This window comes from Vombatus ursinus, unplaced genomic scaffold, assembly GCF_900497805.2.
Source record: "Vombatus ursinus unplaced genomic scaffold, bare-nosed wombat genome assembly UNPS02014872.1, whole genome shotgun sequence".
Lineage (NCBI taxonomy): Eukaryota > Metazoa > Chordata > Mammalia > Diprotodontia > Vombatidae > Vombatus > Vombatus ursinus.
The window spans coordinates 726,314-746,902 of NW_020954650.1; the positions used below are offsets into that span (position 1 = coordinate 726,314).

The 20,589-nt window shown below is 33.8% G+C and overlaps 1 protein-coding gene across 1 annotated transcript in view; it reads left to right on the plus strand.

The window, feature by feature from the left end:
* Positions 1-20,589, plus strand: part of PUDP (pseudouridine 5'-phosphatase) — a 186,531-nt gene that overhangs the window by 53,687 nt on the left and 112,255 nt on the right. Inside the window, exon 2 of the mRNA XM_027842422.1 lies at positions 16,920-17,138. Coding sequence (XP_027698223.1) covers positions 16,920-17,138 — 219 coding nt within the window. The remainder of the gene's footprint in view (positions 1-16,919; positions 17,139-20,589) is intronic.

Below are 20,589 nucleotides of genomic sequence, written 5' to 3' on the forward strand. Positions count from 1 at the left end.
TTTATACAATTATATATTGCATATAGTTATATATTATATAATTTATATAATTATAAAATGGCTTTAGTGGTTCAATAGAATATAGACCCAAAGTAGAATCCTCAATCTGCCTCTTAGCATCTATGTGACAGTGGCCAAGTGACTTAAAATATTTGGGTCTCAGTTTTGTAATCTATAAAATGAAAAGGTCAAGCTAGATGACCTGTAAATCATGATTTTGAATCCATTACAAATATATTTGTTTAATATATATACAATATATATACATTTGTATAATATGTATACAAATTTGTATAATATAAATAATCATCCATTACAAAATACAGAGAACATCAAGACCTTTTACACTGTTATAATTCACTAAGAAAAGAAATACAAGAACATTTGACACAGAATCATTGAAGCCTAGAACTGAAAGGAATTATAAAGATCTAGTAGTTCGGTGTACTCCAGAACAGAAATCTTCTACATAGCTGCCAGAGGGATGTTTCTGAAGCATAGGTCTGACAATGTCACTCTGCTTTTCCAGAAGCTTTGCCTTTAGGATGAAAGATAAAATTTCTCTGTTTGGCATATAAACCCTTCATAATCTGATTGCAACCTGTCTTTCCAGATAGATTTCTCATCTATAACACTCATTTACTCAGTTCCAGCCAAAGTGGCCTCCTCCTCATCTCCCTTCCTTCTATACCACATTTCACTTCCTGCCTTCCTCCTTTTTTACAAACTATACTCCATGCTTGAAATGTTCTCCTTCACCTCAGCCTTGCAGAATATTTAGCTCTCTTTCAGACTTAGCTCAAGTATCACAAGGCCTTTCCTACTTCTCCCAGTTGTTACTATGCCCCCCCTCCCAAATTACCTTCTATTTATTTTTCTGTGTTTCACTTTGTTTTATTTACTAATATTTGTGCATGTTTTTTTTATTTAGTAGAATGTAAGCTTAAGAGAATAAAGAATGTTTCATTTTTGTCTTTGCACTCCTAGCATCTAGCAAAAGTATCTGGTGATTAGTACATACTTATTTGATGTTTATCAGCTGAATTGAAATCCCAACTACAATATACCCATTAAATAATCATCTGACTTTTGCTAGAAGACTTTTTTGTGTGAGGAAAACCCCATTATATTTCAAGTCAGTTTCCTCTCTATATAAAATGCTATAATTACGAAAGTTTTTTTCTTTTCTATTCTAAGCTCTTCCTCAAATTCTACCCATTTTTCCTAGTTCTGCTGTCTTGAACCAAGCAGAACAAATCAGATCTTTCTTTCACATAGTGATCCTTCACATTTTTGAAAATACATATCTTAAACCCCACCCCACCTCCATGTTTACTTCAGGCTAAACATACCTGTTCTTTCTTTTTCTTTTTCAGCTAGGCAATGGGATTAAGTAACTTGGCCCAGGGTCACACAGCTAGTAAGTGTCAAGTGTCTGAAGCCATATTTGAACTCAGGTCCTTCTGATTCCAGGGCTGGTACTCTATCCACTGCACCACCTACCTGCCCCTATACCTGTTCTTTCAACAAAACCTCATATGACAGTTTCACCCCCCCAACCCCTGCCCTGCCCCAGACACCTTCTTACCATCTTGGTCACCCTCTCCTTGACATGCACCAGTGATCTAGGAGTTGGCCTGAGAAATTCACTAAAAGCTCAAGATTCTTTGATTATTTTTCATTTATATTTAAGAATTGGCAATATTCTTCCTGTCTAATTCCCCATTGGTATTGAAGATACACAAGCAAACTTAGTGTTAATTATGTTTTAAGTAGTTTGATGTAACTCAATTTATAGAATAACTGTTCTTGCTGAAAAAAATAATCTAAAGTTAGGTTTACATAAATTGAATCATATATTTCCATTAATTTCCTTTATGGAATTGGAGATGCTTTGGAGTAAATTAGTCTCAGGGTGAAACAAAAGCACAAGACATGTAAAACATTTCTTAAACTATGATTTTTAAAAGTATAATAATGCTCAAAAACAAGTTACAAAGTTCAAATACAGAATCAAAAATAAAAATATTTTGTGAAAAATAATGTGTTTGGAATGTGAGATCCATTTGGGTTGGCTGTTCCTTTTAAATATAATTTTTCATCTAATTGCAGTCTCTATCCCAGTGTAAATATTTCCTTTAAAATGCCAAGCCGAAGTCTTTTGTCTGTTGTAAAGGTGTTTCCTTTGTCCTGTTTATTTTATTTTACAATGCACAATGTTGTAAATCATTCATATACTCCGTAACATAAATTCTTGACTAGCTAGAAACCAATTTACCAAAAACTATGCTTAACATTTTTTTTTCCTGCACTGAACTTTAGAGGTGAGTGCAGTATAGTAGAAACAGCATTGGACTAAAAATCTCCCTACTCATGTTCTTACTTCAGTTTTGCAATGTGTGTGGCCTTGGACAAGTTCTCTATGTGTCCCAGATTCTTAATCTGTAAAACAAGAGGCTTGAATTGGATGTTTTCTAAGGCCTTTTCCAACTGCCAAATTCCAAGCCTGTCAAAAAGAGGTAAATGACAATAAAACAAAATATCAGTTATTTTTAAGGGGGGAAAAACTGCTCTTTCAAGCATGACCTCAGCTTTATATACATTTAGCTCAGTCTTTTTCTACGAAGGGTTCTTAATCGTTTTTTGTCTTATGACCCTCTCTGACGGTCTGGTTAAACCTATAAACCTCTTCTCAGAATAGTGTTTTTAAATGCAGGAATACATAGGAGTCCAAACAAAACCAATTATGCTGAAATACTATTTTCAGAATATTTCTTCCACTCCAGGTTTATGGACCTTCTGACAGTTCCCAGGTTAAGAGCCTCTATTCTATGCCATCCACAATAACAGGACTTAGTAACTGGATTGTAAGGGAAAGGGAAGAATCAAAGATGAAATTAAATATTTGAGCCCAGGTAATTGTGGAAGAGTATCACCATTAATGAAGATGGAGTAAGTGGAAAAAACAGCAGATTTTCTGAGAATATGATGAATTTGCTTTTGTTTATATTAAGTTTAAGCTGTCAATCCAATATTCAGGGACAAATATCTTGCAGGAATTTGGGAATTTGAGACAATCTTGTGGAAGAGGCTAGAGATAGAGATTTAGTTGTAGAATCATAATTGATGCCAATTGGTGAAATCACCAAAGGGAATGGGTTAGAGAGAATAGAGAAACAAGGTGGGGTGGTGAGGGTGAGGAGGAATCCTTGAATTTAGGAAACTGAGAGAAAGCACTCAGATAATAAGAGACCCAGGCCCAAACCATTTCATGGCCAATAGGAAAGAATGAATTTCAAGGAGGGAGCTGTCAGCAGAGTTAGATACTGAAGAAATGTCAAGCATAGTATATTAAGTGTTTATTGGGTAAATTGAAATTTCATTGAAGTAGAATGATTGAGAAAAGGCCTTTGGATTTGGTGATTTGGAAGTCATATGTGTCTTTGGAAAGAAAAGCCAATTATGTTCATTTTATACCATTTATACTGCTAAGGCAGAAAAGCATAATAATAAGTTCTTGAAGCATTTTCAACTATATAAAGTGTTTTGCCGGTTAACAGTTGATAATGCAGAAAATTCAGTTAGCCAGAACACCTCATCCTTTTTTAGTTTTTATTAATCAAGTTTTTATTACAGATGTTTGTAAGAAAATCAGTTTTTTAACTGCCCTGATTAATGTGGCTTAAGGTTTTATTTACTTTAAGTAGAATACAAAGGACCCAGCTAAAATCCTTTGCTTCTAGACTTGTGGAAATTTTTTTTTAACATCCAACTTCATAGGCTACTAGCATAATAAAAAGCGATTTCAATACGTTTATGTACTTCTGAAGTGTTCACAGAGGAATAGGTGCAAAAGATTATTGACTGTTTTGAAGAAGCTGTATACCATGGTTCGAATGAATGCATAGGAATCCTTTATAATATAATTGCCTTCTAGTTTGTATCAGGGAAATAATAAGTAACAAAAAATATTTATCATCATCATATTTTACGTTTAAATAACACCGTATGGCTATAGGAGGTCTTTCACATATATCATCTCAATAGATCATCAATAGTTTATAGGAAAAAAAAAAGCTTTCTCTGAATTTTCCTGCTTATCTAAATAGCATCTTTTGTTACATGATGCAGAGATTGACAAGTAGAAAATTGAATTAAAGAGAGCTTTTTCTTTGTGTGGCACTACTTCTCAACTAAAGATGGGGAAACCTTTTTAAAAATGAAATAAACAAATCTCCCTTCATACTTTCTATGCAACTCCTACTATCAGCATAGACTGGGAGTTGAAAGACTTGTGTTCTAGTCTTATGTCAGTTGCTTTGTAACCTTGAGCAGAAACTTCATCTTGAAGGGCATAAGTTTCATTAATCAAACGAGGAGCTTGAAGTAAATGATTTCTGAAGTCTCTCCTATGCAGAAGCATGCTGATAAATGGTTAGCTGACTCTCCAAAAAAAACCAAACAAAAAAAAAATGGACCTCCACGTCTATGAAAGGGAACGTTGGGGATGTTTTTTTCATATCTCTTCATTCAAATCTCTCTTGATTTTTATACTTTTGTTACTTTTGCTTTTAAGTGTGTCATTCTTTCCATTTACATTATTGCAATTACTATATGTATTGTTTTTTTGGCTCCACTTACTCCACTCTGCATCATTTCATATAAAGCTTTCTATGCTTCCATGTATTCAGTCACATTCATCATTTCTTAAAGCACAGTAATATTCTATTACATTCATGTAACACTATTTGTTTAGCTGTTCTCCACTTAATGGGCATCTATTTTGTTTCCAGTTTTTAGCTATCTCAAGAAGTGCTGCTATAAATATTTTGAGTATATGGAGTCTTTTTTCTTGTTTATAACTTCCTAGGAATATAAGCCCAGTAATGGAATTTCTGGTTCAAAGGGTATGGACATTTTATTCACTTTATTTGCGTAATCCCAAATTGCTTTTCAAAAGAGTCATACCATTTCACAGTTCCACCAACAATGTATTAGTATTTCTGTCTTTCTACAAACCCACCAACATTGACTATTGCATTTTTTTTGTCATTTTGTTTTCTGATTGTCAGGGAAGAGGCAAAACTTTTTGTTTGCTTTCTTGTTTTTTGGCATTTCTCTTCCAATTGATTTGGAGCATTTTTTTTCAGACAATTGTAAATACAATTCTTTTGAGAACTGTTTGTTCATATCCATTGACCATTAATCTGTTGGGAAATAACTATCAGTCATATATGTGTGTATATATATACGTGTGTGTGTCTGTGTGTGTATCTTGGATACTAAACCTTGTCAGAGAAATTTGATACAAAGATTTTTTTTTCCCATTCAACTACTTTCCTTCTTGTCTTTCATACATTAAAGTTGTCTATGCAGAAGCTTTTCAGTTTTAAGTAATCAAAGTTATTTATTATATCTCTTGTAATTGTCACTATCGCTTGTGTGGTTAAAAAAACATCTCTTAATCATAGTTGTGAGAGGTATGTGATCTGTTTTTCTTTTGATTTTCTTAATAGTGTGATCTTTAATATTAAATTTACATATTCATTCAGAATGTATTGTGGAATATGATATAAGATGGTGGTCTAAGCCTAATTTTTCCCATACTGCTTACTAGTTTTCTCAGCAGTTTAAAAAAATTATATATGGAGTTTTTCCTTATTTTCCACTTTTGATCAATTTAGCCAATTTAACCAATACCAAGTGATTTTGATGACTGCTGCTTTATGATATAATTTGAGGTCTAGAAGTGCTATTCTTCTTTGTTCTTCTTTTCACCATTTCCCTTGATATTCTGTATCTTTTGTTTCTCCAAATGAATTTCATTATTATTTTGTCAAGGTCTATAAAGTATCTCCTTGGTAATTTTATTGATATGTCATTTACAGTATAAATTCAAAGGTGGTGTAATAAGTAGATAGAACACTGGGCCTGGAGTCAGGAAGGCTTGAGTTCAAATCCAGCCTCGGACACTTACTAGCTGTGTGATTCTAGACAAGTTGCTTAACCTCTGTTTGCCTCAGTTTCCTCATCTGTAAAATGGGGATAATAAGAGCATCCGCCTACTAGGATTGTTGTGAGGATCAGTTGAGGTAATTGTAAAGTGCTTAGTACAGTGTGGGGAACTTGGTAAGCACTATATAACTGGTAGTTGTCATCATCATTATTATTAAGTTAATTTTGGTAGTATTGGCATGGCCTAGCCCTGGGCACTGAATATTCCTCCAGCTATTTAGGTTGTTCTTTATTTCTTTAAAGAATGCCTTGTAATTGAATCAATACAAGTCTTTTGTGTATTTTGGGAGGTTGATCCCCAGATATTTTATGCATTTTGTAGTTATTTGGAATGTGATTTCCCTTTCTATTGTTCCTTCTTGTGTTGTGTTACTGTTATATAGAAATACTGTTGAATTTTGAGGATTTATCTTGTAGCCTGCAACTTTGCTGAAGCTGTTAATTGTCTCAATTAGTATCTGCTGATTCCATGAGGTTTTTCTTTTTTTATGTTAAATAATATTTTTCCTAATTACATGATAAAGAAAATTTTTGTTTATCTTTGTTAGACTTATCCAGAAGTGATAGAAGGATATTGAAGTTTCCTGTCACAATTATGCTACTGTCTGTGTCTTCTTGAAGCTCAGAAAATGTTTCCTATATGAATTTGGATGCTAAAGCATTTGGAGTATATAAGTTGTTTATTGATGTTAGTTTGTTGCCTGTGATTCCTTTCAGTATAATATAGTTTCCTTTTTTATCCCTTTTTATGTTTTGAATGTTTTTGTTTTGTCAGATTAACATAGTTGGTAGCTCCTGCTTTTTTTCAATTCACTTGATGCATAGTAAATTTTTTTCAATCCCCTCAATTTTATTTTGTGTATATCTTTGTTTTTTAAATGTGTTTGTTTATAAGCAACAGATTATAGGGTTTTGTTTTCTCATATAATCTGTCACTCATTTTTGTTTTCTTGGATTATTTAATCCATTCACATTTAAAATTATGAGTTAGGTTTATATTTTCCTCCATCTGTCTCTATTTATTAAAATTAAGGTGGTTTCCCTCCCCCCCTTCTGTTGTAAACACAGTATTATGTTCCTTCATTTACATGTTTGTGTGTGTCTGTGTGTGTGTGTGTGTCTGTGTTGAAGTTGGCTCTGTTCCCACAGGCTTTCTTCCCCTCACCCTTGATTCCCTCTTCTTATTTGTTACACCTTTCCAATTAGGATTTTATTCATTAGTTACTCTCTCCTTTTATCTGGTTATATGTTTCTGGGCCCTCTTTTATTCTATTTTTTAAGTAGATTCTGTCTTCCTCTCCTATCCTTCAGCTAGTCTGTTCATTAGCTTTTTAAAAAAATTCACTTTTTAAAAAAGAGTTTCCAAAAAGGGTTTCTCTCATTCTCTTCATTATACATCTTCTTTCTCTCTTTTAAAAAAATTTTAATTTTAATTTATGGAATAAAACAAGCATTTCCATAACACAGTATAATAAAAAAGACTGCACATGAAACTCCAAATGTATTATGTACAACTTGCTATTCCTTTTAAATATGTGATAAAGTTATATAAATTTCTTTTTTCTTTTTTTTCCTTTTTTCTTCCTTCTTCTACCCCTCCAGAGATGGCTACCATTAGATACAAATATGTGTGTGCATGTAAAATTATTCTATATATGCTTCTATTTATCAGTTCTTTCTCTGGAAAGAACTTCTTACGTCCTTTATAATTAATTTGGGTATTTATACTGTTCAAAATGACTTATTTGTTCAAAGTTGTTCTTAAAACAATATTGTTATTACTGTATACAATGTTCTTTTGTTTCTGCTCATTTCACTCTTCATTATTTTATGCAATACTTTAATTTTTTTCTAAGATCACTGACTTAATCATTTCTTGTAGCAGAGTAGTATTCCATCACAATCATATACCACAACTTGTTCAGCTCTTTCCCAGTTGATAGGCATCCCTGCAATTTCCAGTTCTTTGCCACCATAAAGAGAGCTGCTGTAAATACTTTAGAATATATAGGTTCTTTTGCTTTTTTAATCATCTTCGGAAGTAGCCCTACTAGTGATATTGCTAGGTCAAAAGGTATATAGGCAGTTTAATAACTCTTGGGGCTTAATTCCAGATTGCTTCCCAAAATGGTTGGATCAGTTCACAATTCTACCAGTAGTGAATAGTGTCATCTTCTTAAATTCAAATCTGACCTCAGACACTTTCTAGCTGTGTGGCCCTGGACAAGTCACCTAACTTTATTTGTAAAAATGTTCTGGAAAAAGAATTGGCAAACCACTCCAGTGTCTTTGCCAGGAAATCCTCGAATAGGGCAACGAAGAGTGAGACACACCTGAAAATGACTGAAGAACAACAAAGCTGACATTCCCCTATGATAAGGACCCTCCTCTACTGATCTATATCCTCTTTGGTTGACCTTTTTTTTTTTCCTACATTTACATTTCTACATTTCTACATCTACCTATGTCAATGTTTTCCCACTCCTACAATAGCAAGTTGTCCCTAGGGATTCCAACTCATCCATTTCCCAGAATAAATAGACTTCAAATACCAAATCTTCCAGGCCTCATCAGCCATCATGTTCCCTTCACCCATAGGAACATTGTCCAGTGGTATCCCCTAACCCCTCCAAAGTAAGGCCTCCTTTTCCCCCTTGTCAGCCTTTCACCCCTCCTCCTCACACAGTTTCCTATAGGCTATTCTCTTTCTGAGACCACAGAACTCACTTTCTCTTCATTGTTAGACCTTGATTTGACCCTAGCACATCACTCATTCCCTTCTAGCCTCTTGTTCCATCCCCCTCCCCTGTCATGTATCCTCCATATTGTAAAGTAGTCCCACAAAGAAGCATTCATCTATATGCAAAGTGTGACCAAAATTTGTCCATAACACCCCTGTCCACCTCTTCATTGTTATCTCTACTAGATTTCCGTTTTCATCCACACCTGTCTTCTAATGTACAGTTAGAAAGAAGTATCTTATTGGTCTTTCTATTGTCACTCCATTGCTATTGTGATCCTGGACTACTCCATTTATTTACTCCTGTATTTCTTGTGTTTGGGATGTTCAAAAAGTAAACAGTTCTTGTTTTCTTTCTAAAAAAGTTTCAAATTCTTATTCATTATTGAATGTCCACTTTTTGTCCTGTGTAGTTAAGCTCAGATTTTTGCAGGAAAGGTCACTCTGGCCTGCATCCTGAGCTCCAGTGCTTTTCAGAACACATTATTGTCTCCTTCTTTTTCTAGTGAGTGAAGAATAGTCTTGGGGTTATTTGAATGCCCTCTCCTTTTGTATTTGATGGTTTTTCTCTTGATGGCTTGTAGAACTTGTTTCTGAATGCAATTGGTAAATTTAACCACTATATGTCTTGAAATTTTCAGCCTTCATTTTTGTTTTGTTTTATTTTTCTGTAGGCATTCTATGGATTCTTCATTGGAATTTCATTTTCTGAAGTTCTCCACAGTTGTCTATCTTTTCCTTTATTATGTTGTTAAGGTTTTTTGTCCTATCATATTCTTCTGGGGGACATATAATTCTTAGGTTTTCTATATACATCCTGTCTTTAGATCAATATATTTCACTTGCATAGAGAACATATTTTCTGTTAATATTACTGTTTTTTGTTTCTCTTAGGTTTCCCATGACTTCTATCTACATGCATTCATAATCTATTGTTCTTTTGTTTCTTTGATGAGGCTTGCCATTACAGATTCTGGTTTTTCTATTCTGTTCATTATTTTTGCTATGCAGGATGTAATTGTTTTTAATATTTTATTTTTTCTCCAATTACGTGTAAAAACAGTATTTAAAATTATTTTTTCTTTTTTAAGTTTTGAATTATAAATCTAACCCTCCCAACCTTCCCGACCTCTTCCCTGAGACAGTAAGCAAACTGATATAGGCTGTACATATGCAGAAGATAGATAGAAGCTAGATTGTGAGAGACTGTAAATTCCAGGTTTAGGAGTATTATCCTAAAGGTAATGGGGAATCATTAAATTTTTTGGAGTAGGGGAAGGCCATAATCACGTATTTTCTTGTAGAAAAAGAAAGAAAGAAAGGTAAAGTAATATGCTTCAGTCTGTGTTCAGACACCGTTAGTTCTTTCTCTGGAGGCAGATAGCATATTTTATCATAAGTCATTTGGGATTATCTTGGATCATTATATTGTTGATAATAGCTAAGTCATTCACAGTTATTCATTGTATAGTATTACTGTTACTATGTACATTGTTCTCCTGATTCTGTTCGTTTCACTCTGTATCAGTTCATGTGAAATTCCCAAGTTTTTCTGAAATCATGCAGAATGTAAATTCTACTCTCATAATTCTCATTTCTTTTTTTATACCTTCCTGACTCCCACCCCTCTAATTGTGGTTTTCTTGGGGATTGGATTTCATCCCTCCCACCATGGGCAATTCACATTCACTAGCCTGTCTCTTTCCCAGCTGACTTTTTGGGTGGTCAGAACTAGTTCCAGCAGATTGCTGTGCAGGCTTGGTGGAATACTTTATAGCCCCCAATGTGTATGTGTCCTGTCCTGGTGACCTATCTCTGTTTCTCAGTTTTCTTCCCCAGTACTAACAGTTCAGAACCTGTTTTTCCTCGTACTGGTGCTTCTGGTTTAAAGTCTCTGGCAATTTTTTGCTCCTGAAGAGCTGTGGTTAAGCTGGCTGTTGAAGCCCATGCATACTTTTGCAGCTTGGAGTTGGCGTCTCCAGCACACTGGAAAGAGGGAGGAGAAACTGGAGTTGAGTGTGGGTTTTAGTGTAAGCTTGTGTCATGTCCTAAAACAGCTTCACTCTGATAGCTTGGAAAGTGGGGGAAAGATGTTGAGTGAGCATCAGTTCCTTGGTTTGGGAAGTTTGGGAGTGTGTGTGTGTGTGTGTGTGTGTGTGTGTGTGTGTGTGTGTGTGTGTCTTTAGGATTCTGGGTATCCTAGACCATGAATGCAGTTGAAGTTGCTTTATCTTTGGTACATAATTTCTGTTTCAGAGAAATTTGGGAGGTCGTGGGGATTGTATAAAATATCCTCTTACTCCCATGACCCAGAATTCTCTTTCTTTGTTTTTCTTAAAAATTTGGAGTGGGTCAGCATAATTGATCATATCAACAACAAAACTAACAGAAAGCACATGATCATCTCAATAGATGCAGAAAAAGCTTTTGACAAAGTACAACACCCATTCCTATTAAAAACACTAGAGAGCATAGGAATAAATGGAGTCTTCCTTAAAATAATAAATAGCATCTACCTAAAACCTTAAGCAAACATCATACGTAATGGGGACAAGGTAGAAGCATTTCCAATAAGATCGGGGTGAAACACGGATGTCCATTATCACCACTGTTGTTCGATATTGTACTGGAAGCATTAGCTTTAGCAATAAGAGAAGAAAAAGAAATTGAAGGTATTAGAATAGGCAAAGAAGAAACAAAGCTATCACTCTTTGCAGATGACATGATGATATACTTAGAGAATCAAGTAAAAAACTACTTGAAATCATAAACAACTTTAGCAAAGTTGCAGGCTATAAAATAAACCCACATAACCTATTGGCATTTCTATATATTACCAACAAAGCCCAACAGCAAGAGATAGAAAGAGAAATTCCATTTAAATTTACTGTAGACATTATAAAATATTTGGGAATCTACCTACCAAAACAAACCCAGGAACTCTATGAACACAATTGCAAAACACTTTTCACACAAATAAAGTCAGATCTAAATAATTGGGAAAACATCAGTTGCTCATGGGTAGGCCAAGCTAATATAATAAAAATGACAATTCTACCTAAGCTAATTTACTTATTCAGTGCCATACCAATCAAACTACCAAAAAACTATTTTATAGAGTTATAAAAAATAATAACAAGATTCATTTGGAAGAACAAATGTTCCAGAATAACAAGGGAACTAATGAAAAGAAATGAAGGGGAAGGTGGCTTAGCTTTTCCAGATCTTAAATTGTATTATAAAGCAGCAATCATCAAAACTGCTTGGTACTGGCTAAGAAATAGGGTGGTGAATCAGTGGAATAGAAGTATGCAAGTCAATGACTATAGTAATCTATTATTTGATAAATCCAAAGACCCCTGCTTCTGGGATAAGAACTCACTCTTTGACAAAAAACTGCTGGGAAAAGTGGAAAAGAGTATGGCAGAAACTAGGCATAGATCAAAATCTCACACCATATACCAAAATAAAGTCAAAATGGGTTCATGATTTAGATATAAAGGCTGGTACTGTAGGCAAACTGGGAGAGCAAGGAATAGTTTACCTATCAGATTTATGGAGAACAGAAGAATTCATGACCAAACAGGAGATAGAGAACATTATGAAAAACAAAATGGATAACTTTGATTGCATTAAATTGAAAAGTTTTTTCACAAATAAAGCCAATGCAACCAAGATTAAAAGGAAAATAGAAAATTGGGAAAGAATTTTTACAACCAGTCTCTCTGATAAGGGTCTCATTTCTAAAATATATAGAGGATTAAGTCAAATTTATAAGCATGCAAGTCATTCCCCAATTGAGAAATGGTCAAAGGATATGAACAGGCAGTTCTCAGATGAAGAAATTAAAGCCATCTATAGTCATGAAAAATGCTTTAAATCACTATTGATTAGGGAAATGCAAATGAAAACAACTCTGAGGTACCACATCATACCTATCAGATTGACCAACATGACAAAACAGGAAAATGATAAATGTTGGAGAAGATGTGGGAAAATTTTAACACTAATGCATTGTTGGTGGAGTTGTGAAATGATCCAACCATTTTGGAGAGCAATTTGGGAACTATGCCCAAAGAGCTATAAAAATGTGCATACCCTTTGATCCAGCAATAACACTTCTAGGGCTATATCCCAGAGAAATCATACAAATGGGAAAAGGACCCACAAGTACAAAAATATTTATAGCAGCTCTTTTTGTGGTGGCAAAGAATTGGAAATTGAGAGGATGCCCATCAATTGGGGAATGGTTGAACAAGCTGTGGTATATGAATGTAATGGAATACTATTGTGCTATAAGAAATGATGAACAGGCTGACTTTAGAAAAACGTGGAAAGTCTTGTAAGGTGTGATGCTGAGTGAAGTGAGCAGAACCACAAGAACATTGTACACAGTAATAGTCACATTGTGCGATGACTAATATTGATAAACTTAACCCTTCCCAGCAATACAAGGATTTAAAACATCTCCAAAGGTCTCATGATGGAAAATGCTGTCTACATCCAAAGAAAGAACTATGGAGTTTGAATGCAGATCGAAGCATGCTATTTGCTATTTTTTTTTCTTCTGTTGTATTTTGTTTCCTCTTTCTGGTGGTTCCTCCTATTGATTCTAATTCTTACTTACAACATCATTGATGTGAAAATATGTTTAATAGGAATGTATATGTATAGCCTATATCAGATTGTGTGCCATCTTGGGGAGGGAGGGGGAGAAAAAATTAAAACTCAAAAGCTTATGGAAGTGATTGCTGATAATTCAAAATAAATAAATTAAAAAAAATTTGGATTGGGGCACTTTGCCCAAGTGAAAAAGAACATTTATACTACTATAGAACTAGGAAGCAGGTCAATAAGTTGATCTTCGTAATCAGAAAGAATGTATTTTCCCAAAACTGCACATGCAGAATGAGGGTGAGTAGTATGAAATAGGGCTAAAAAGATAGATGGAAGCCAGATTGTGAGAGACTATAAATTCCAGGCTTAGAAGTATTATCCTAAAGGTAATGGGGAATCATTAAAGTTTTTGGAGTACAGGAAGGCCATAATCACACTTATACCTTAGGAACATTATTTTGGCAGCCATGCGGATAGATTAAAGATGGGAGAGACAATACTCAAACAATAATTCATGCCGTAAGTGATCCCAATTTGATTTGGGCCCTGGAGGTACAGAAAAGGACATCGGTGCAAAAAAATGTGGTATAAGAACAATCAAAACTTAATAACTGATTGAAAGTGAGGAAAATGGAAGGGACTAAGTAAGATGACAAACTTAGTTATCTAAAAGAGTGGTTGTACCTTCAACAGAACATAAAGAAGTTTGGGAAATTACAGATTTACAGAGGAAGGCTATTGAATTCTCTTTTGAAAGTTTTTAAGCTGCTTCTGAAAAGAACAAGTTGATCATTCTAATATTCTATTTATTGTTCTAATGTACTTCTCCAAGTGCTTGCACCACAAGGTACCTTTTGGACATCTGGAGCAGATGCCCTGTAGATATCACAAACTTACCATGTCCCAAACAGAACTCATAATATGTCTGCCATACCCACTCCCAAACCCTCCTGTGTTTATGAACTCCCCTATCAGTGTCAAGGACAAGTCATCCTACCAGTGACTTTGCTTTGTCATTCTTGATCCTTCACTTGCAGTCACCCCACATGTCTAATCTATAGCCAAGTCTTATTTCTGCCTTCACAACATCTCTCCTATACATCCCCTTCTTTCCACTCACACAGCTATCTCATTGGTATAACCCTTTATCACTTCTTTCTTGAACTATTGTAATAGCCTTCTAACTTTTCCTGGACTCATATTTCTCCCCACTCCAATCTTCTACTCAGCCTCAAAGATGATTTTTCTAATGCATAGATCTAACCATATGAAAAAACAAATAATTTTTAATAGGAATGTATATGTAGAGCCTATATCAGATTGCTGTCTTGGAGAGGGAGGCAGAGAGGGAAGGGAAGAAAATTTAAAACTCAAAAGCTTATGGAAGTGATTGTTGAAAGCTAAAAATAAGTTAATTAATTAAAAAAAACCAAATAAACACAATGTGTTAGTCCCAAGGACTGCAAAGGTACATGGAAGAAATCAAATGATATACAAAATGGAATACCTAGTAAGGAAAAATAGAAAGGAGAATTAATACTTTAGAAGAGATAATGGTGAATTTTACCAAAGAAATGAATCATCTGAAAATTATAATAAGCTAACCAGAAAACAACTTAATGAGAAATCAAGAAATATTAAAACAGAAACTTAGGAATTTATTATCCAAGAATTGCACAGACGCTGAATATGCCTTTAAAATTCTCTGCCACTTTTTTTTCCTCATGTTACAAGACTAGAATGTCTAAACCAATATATGCAGGAAAAACACAGAAGAAGAAATAATTAATCTACTGCTTGTTATTGTTATTCCATATTTCATCTCCTTTAAAAACAAGCATAATTTAAAAATTTTTTGTATAGTTTATTAATATAATAGTCAGAATTGTCAGTGGGCCAGATTCTTGATACAGACTTCCTGGGTACCTAGAACAAAACAGCATTGATCCAATTTTATATGTAACCCTAATCATAAAGGTTCAAAGTATGATTGTGTCCTAGCATTTTTAATCTTTAATTGCTATTTGAACAATTTAGAATATGAATATTTTATACACACATACATACTTGTATATAATATATAAAATAATATGCTTATACTAGAATAAGAGAATCCCTGCTTTCAGGGATGAGCTCATTTTTTACAGTACTTTGTAGTTAACAAAGTGGTTTCCTCTAATTTTATTCTGTCTTTATGTCTATGGTATAGCCTTGCTATCTCACTGAGGGGAGGTATTTACAAACAGTTGTATTGTAATTGAATTTAGAATTAGAAAGGAACTTAGACATCATCTAGCTCAGTGGTTCCCAACCTGTCTAAGCAGAAACACCCAATTTTAATGTAAAAAAATTACATGGACCCTAAAAGGTAATTCTTGTGTTTTTACTTTTCTTTCACTAAGAAACTACATAGTGACAGAAATTCACTAATTCACTAAGAATTCACTAATAATTTTTTAATGTATTTATTTTTTAGTCAACACTGTATTCCCTAAACACTTGAAAAATAGTTATGTATGTGTTGTTCAGATTATGGAATATATTTTTGCTAAATAAAGATTAAAAATGACAGTTCTTCAGGGATCTATGAACCCCAGATCTAAGTCAGCCCCATCATATAACAACATTTGAGGTAACTGGGATCTTAGACCAGAGCCAAAGATCATAGATTCCAGGTCCAATGCTTTTTTTTTTTTTTTTTTAACTAAACCATGTTATCACCTGAAAGAATAGCTCAACATCAATGAAATCAGTTTCAGAATTTTTATATTTGGGAGTCAATGACATTTAAATGATCAGGTTTAAATAACTAACAGATCAGTGCATTTGGCTTTTTGGAGGTTCATTTTGAAGCTAACTCAGCCAACCCGGATCAGGACACAGTTCTTAAAATTAAACATTTCACAGGAACCACAGTGAAGTTCTTAAATGAGTGTTGAAGTGAATTATGGCAGGTGCTGAAGTGAATTATGAGTGGAAACACCCCAAAGCTTGATGTCAAAATGCTAATACATAATGTATTATGCTGAAATTCTCTCTGATGCTTTTAAAGACACATTTTTTCCAATCCAAAGACAATCTTTACTTTCTTTTGTCTAAATGATTTACATAATTATAACTTTGAAATTACATTTCCTTATAACTATCACATTTATGTTGTATTCTTTGAAAACTAAGAGGGACCAAAATAAGCTTGGAAAGAATTAATTACCTACTCATTCACCTATGCCTAAATTAAACATCATTTGGTCCTGACGTAGGGAGTCTTTCTTCATCTAGATTCCTTAGAACTATAGAATTACAGAATGTTAGAGCTGGAAGGGACCTTAGAAACTGTCTAGTCAAGCCTTCTCACTTTATACATAACACCACTGCCATCCAGAATGGTTACTTTTTCAAAATCATAAACTAAATCAGTATCAGAATTGGAACTAGAAAAAACCCAGGTCACCAAACTCCCAGTTTAGTAATCTTTTTACTGCCCCTCTCTTCTCCCCACAAATTTAAATGAAATATTCCTAATAAATATAACCTATTTTTCCCACAGATACTGAGCGACTCTATTCAGTGATATTCCAGGAAATCTGTGACTGCTTTGGAAAGAAATATACGTGGGATGTGAAAGCCATGGTTATGGGTAAAAAAGCATTGGATGCAGCTCAGGTTATTGTAGAAGTCTTGGATCTTCCATTAACCAAAGAGGAACTGTTGACAGAAAGCAAAAAGAAGCAAGAACAAATATTTCCAACAGCTTCATTTATGCCAGGTATTTTTTCATATAAATAAATTCATGTAAAAATGTTAACAACTCTGCCTCAATCTAGAAAAGTATCCCTTAAAAAGCAGAATATATAGTATTATTTGATAGTTATTTTCCTTTGCCTGAATGTTCTGCATATTCCCCTCCACCAAAATAAATAAATAAAACCTTTTTTTGTTGGTGTATTTCAGAGCTGCTGAGGGAGTTTCCATGTTAACCTTTCCAAGAGCTACTCTTTTTGAATGTTTAAAGACTGAAAAATCTTTCATGTGGAACAGCTAATCTTGGATGTTTTAGTACGTCACTTAATAAGTGTTTTTTAAATTGAAATCTACTTTTAGAATCATAGAATCATGGATTTGAAGCCAAAAGGATTATTTCATAGCCTTGGTGGCCCCCAATCCTCATTTTCAGATGAGGAACCTGAGGACAGAAACACTTAAGTGCCTTACCCAAAGTCACACAGGTGGCAAGTGGCAGAGGAAGAATTTGAAAAAAGGCCCCTTGACTCCAAATTGAGTGTTGTTTTAAAATAGTGATTATTTTTATGGATGTCTGTTATTAAGTAAATATCATATAATTAGATGTCTTTAGACCTGGAAGAACACTGACATAATTTAGTCCTAGGGAATGTGTGCTGTGTGCTAAAGGCACACAGTTAATTAATTGTAGAGTAAGGACTAGGACCCAGATCTCCTGACTCTCAGTCCAGTTTCCTTTCTAAAGAGAGTTGTTCCTAAGCTTAATGTCAGTAAAGAAAGTCTTACTTATTTCATATATAAAGTAGTAGGTAGTATTCTAGCCTTAAAAATTCTAAAAATGTCTGGAAGTACAGAATTCATTAAGAAAGCAGTTCAAGTTGTTCAAATAAGCTTTTTCTAAGTTTAAAAGGTATAATTTATTTATTTTATTATTTATACGCTCCTTTTCTTTTTCTTACTAGTGTTCAGTTTTCTGTTGAAAGGAAAGATTACTTAGTTCCCATGAGGCTTGTTAACTGGAGATCGATCAAAACTGGATTGCTATTGTTTCTTGCTAGAAGGGAGAAGGTCAGAAGTGTTCTGGATTATATGGGACTAAAAGTGCTTTAAAATGGAGAACTATTTTCAGATTCTTCCAAGGTGATGGGGCAGAAACTCAATCTTTAAAGCTATTGGTAGGAGAAAAAAAATCCTTGTGAGCAATTTAGATTTAAAACCACATTAATATTAATCATATATTTGTGAGATATTTAATTAGTGGATACCTGTCACCAAACATTTGTATGACTATTTCCAGAATTCAGAAATTAGTTCTGCACATGGTACCACTGATAACAATGCTTGTATTATATAAGAAACTAACTTTGTGTTTAGTGTTAGCGTCCCACATTTTGACAATTCATATAGAAAATCTCTAAGGTTCATTCCATTTCTAAATCTTATGATGTCTCACTATAGGGAAGTTAGTTTATAGGTCATAATGTCCTTTGTCCCTTATAGACAATATCAAGACAGTGGGAAAAAAATGCAAGTAATTAATTTTTATGACTCATAGTTATTTGTCTTGGTTTTAAAGACAATAAAAAGTGAAAAGACTTTTATCTAGTATTAGAAATTAGGGGAGGAGTGTTTTGTTTTGTTTTGTTTTTAAGAAAATGTTTACTTCATTAATTTGCCTCTGGCATTTTTCATTCTGTCTGCAATTGAATATTTCCTCTGTGCCAGGCACAAAAAGACAAAAACAGTCCCTAACCTCAAGGAGCTTACATTCTAATAAGGGAGACAACATGTAAATAAATACTTTGGTATATATAAAATATGTACAGAATAAATAGGAAGAGGTTGAAAATAAGAAAGAATGTGAATATGATAGTGGTTACAGTTTTCTGGAGAAGTTGGGAGGAGATGGCATCAAGGGTAGATGTAGAGAGGTTGTCTTTGACAAGAAGTACTACCTTTTATCTGAGACCAGATGGGGGAAGATTTCTGAAACTAGAAAAAGCCTTGAGGGTCTGTTAGAAAAAAGCTGGAAATCTATAGTCTCTTTAATTTCTTAGGTTGTTCAAAAAAACGAGGATGAAAAGATCTGATTTTAGGTAGCATTTGCACACACTGAGATGATGTATTAAAAAGCACTTTGCAAGCTTTTAAGCGCTATGGTTGTTTGCTATGTTGATGATTATTTTAAAAGTGTCCTGATTGTGGATATATAAAAACTCTTAAATGGTCTTTTTACAATCTCTATCGTGCAGTTTATTTGAGGTTTATTTGACATTATTTGTAAGAAAATATTGTAGTTTCATAGGTATTTTAGTCTTGTACTTGTCATACCATTAATGAAAATAGGTTGTTCCTCTATTTCTTGAATAATGCTCTTCTGAGATTCATCAGAAGTATTGCTGTCTAGCTGTCTCTTAATTGCTGTATTAGATTAAGTGCTTTATGTATTTAATAAATATGGTACTGAAAATGGTAGACTCCATTAACCCAGATGCCAGGAATGACTCATTTTGTGAATTTTTCCCCTCTACCCTCCATTGCTTTTTGTCTTTCCCAAGTCACAAAGTAGCAAAAAGGCAAGTTTATAGAAGTAGGCAATCTATTATTCTTTAGAAAACATACACACAAAAGCATATATACTGGTATGTCACTGTAAAGGGGATTTTTGTTTCATGTACTTACTAATTATAGTAATAACTATAGAACTTTAAGCTTTACAAAAACATTTATTCACAATAACCAGCTGGGGTTAGGTATTACTTAATGTCACCTTGCCAACCTAAGATCTTGGAGTAATATTAATCAGTGATAACCGTAATCTAAACATCTGACATTTTTTTCTGAATTAAATATTTTTGGTTTAGATTTTTTTTCCTTATGAAATGCTTCTGAAGCAATGAGACTGATTTCACAAGCCATGCTCTTAGTTATCTGTCCCTGCCATGTTAGGGAGGCTGACAGGGCACTGGGAAATAGTAAGTCTATAGGGAATTTGTAAGTTAGTAATAGAGAAATTGTAAAATTCTCTAGCTAGAGTAGTTTAGCTACAGCATGAATGGAAGAAAAAGAAAATGAACTCAGGGAAGGGAAATATTGCCCCATTGTAGAGGCATAGGGCTTCAAGAAGAAAGTAAGAAATTTCATGGAATAATCCAAGTTCTGTTTAATTAAAAAAAAAGATATGTGCAAGAAATAGGTTTGGATTCTAATGTTTATAAAGATACTGATAGCCAACATGTATATGCACCCATAGGATACAAATTAAATCATCTTTTTAAAGTTTTGTATCTTCCTTCTAACAATAACTCACATTTGAATATCACTTTAGGATTTATCAAAAATGCTTTCCTCACAAGAACCCTGTAAAATAGTACTTTATATACTGTATTGTACTCTATATACTGTGCATTACTATAACCTCATGAATTCCTATTTCACATGTGGATAAATTGTGTGACTTGTCTTGGGTGATATAG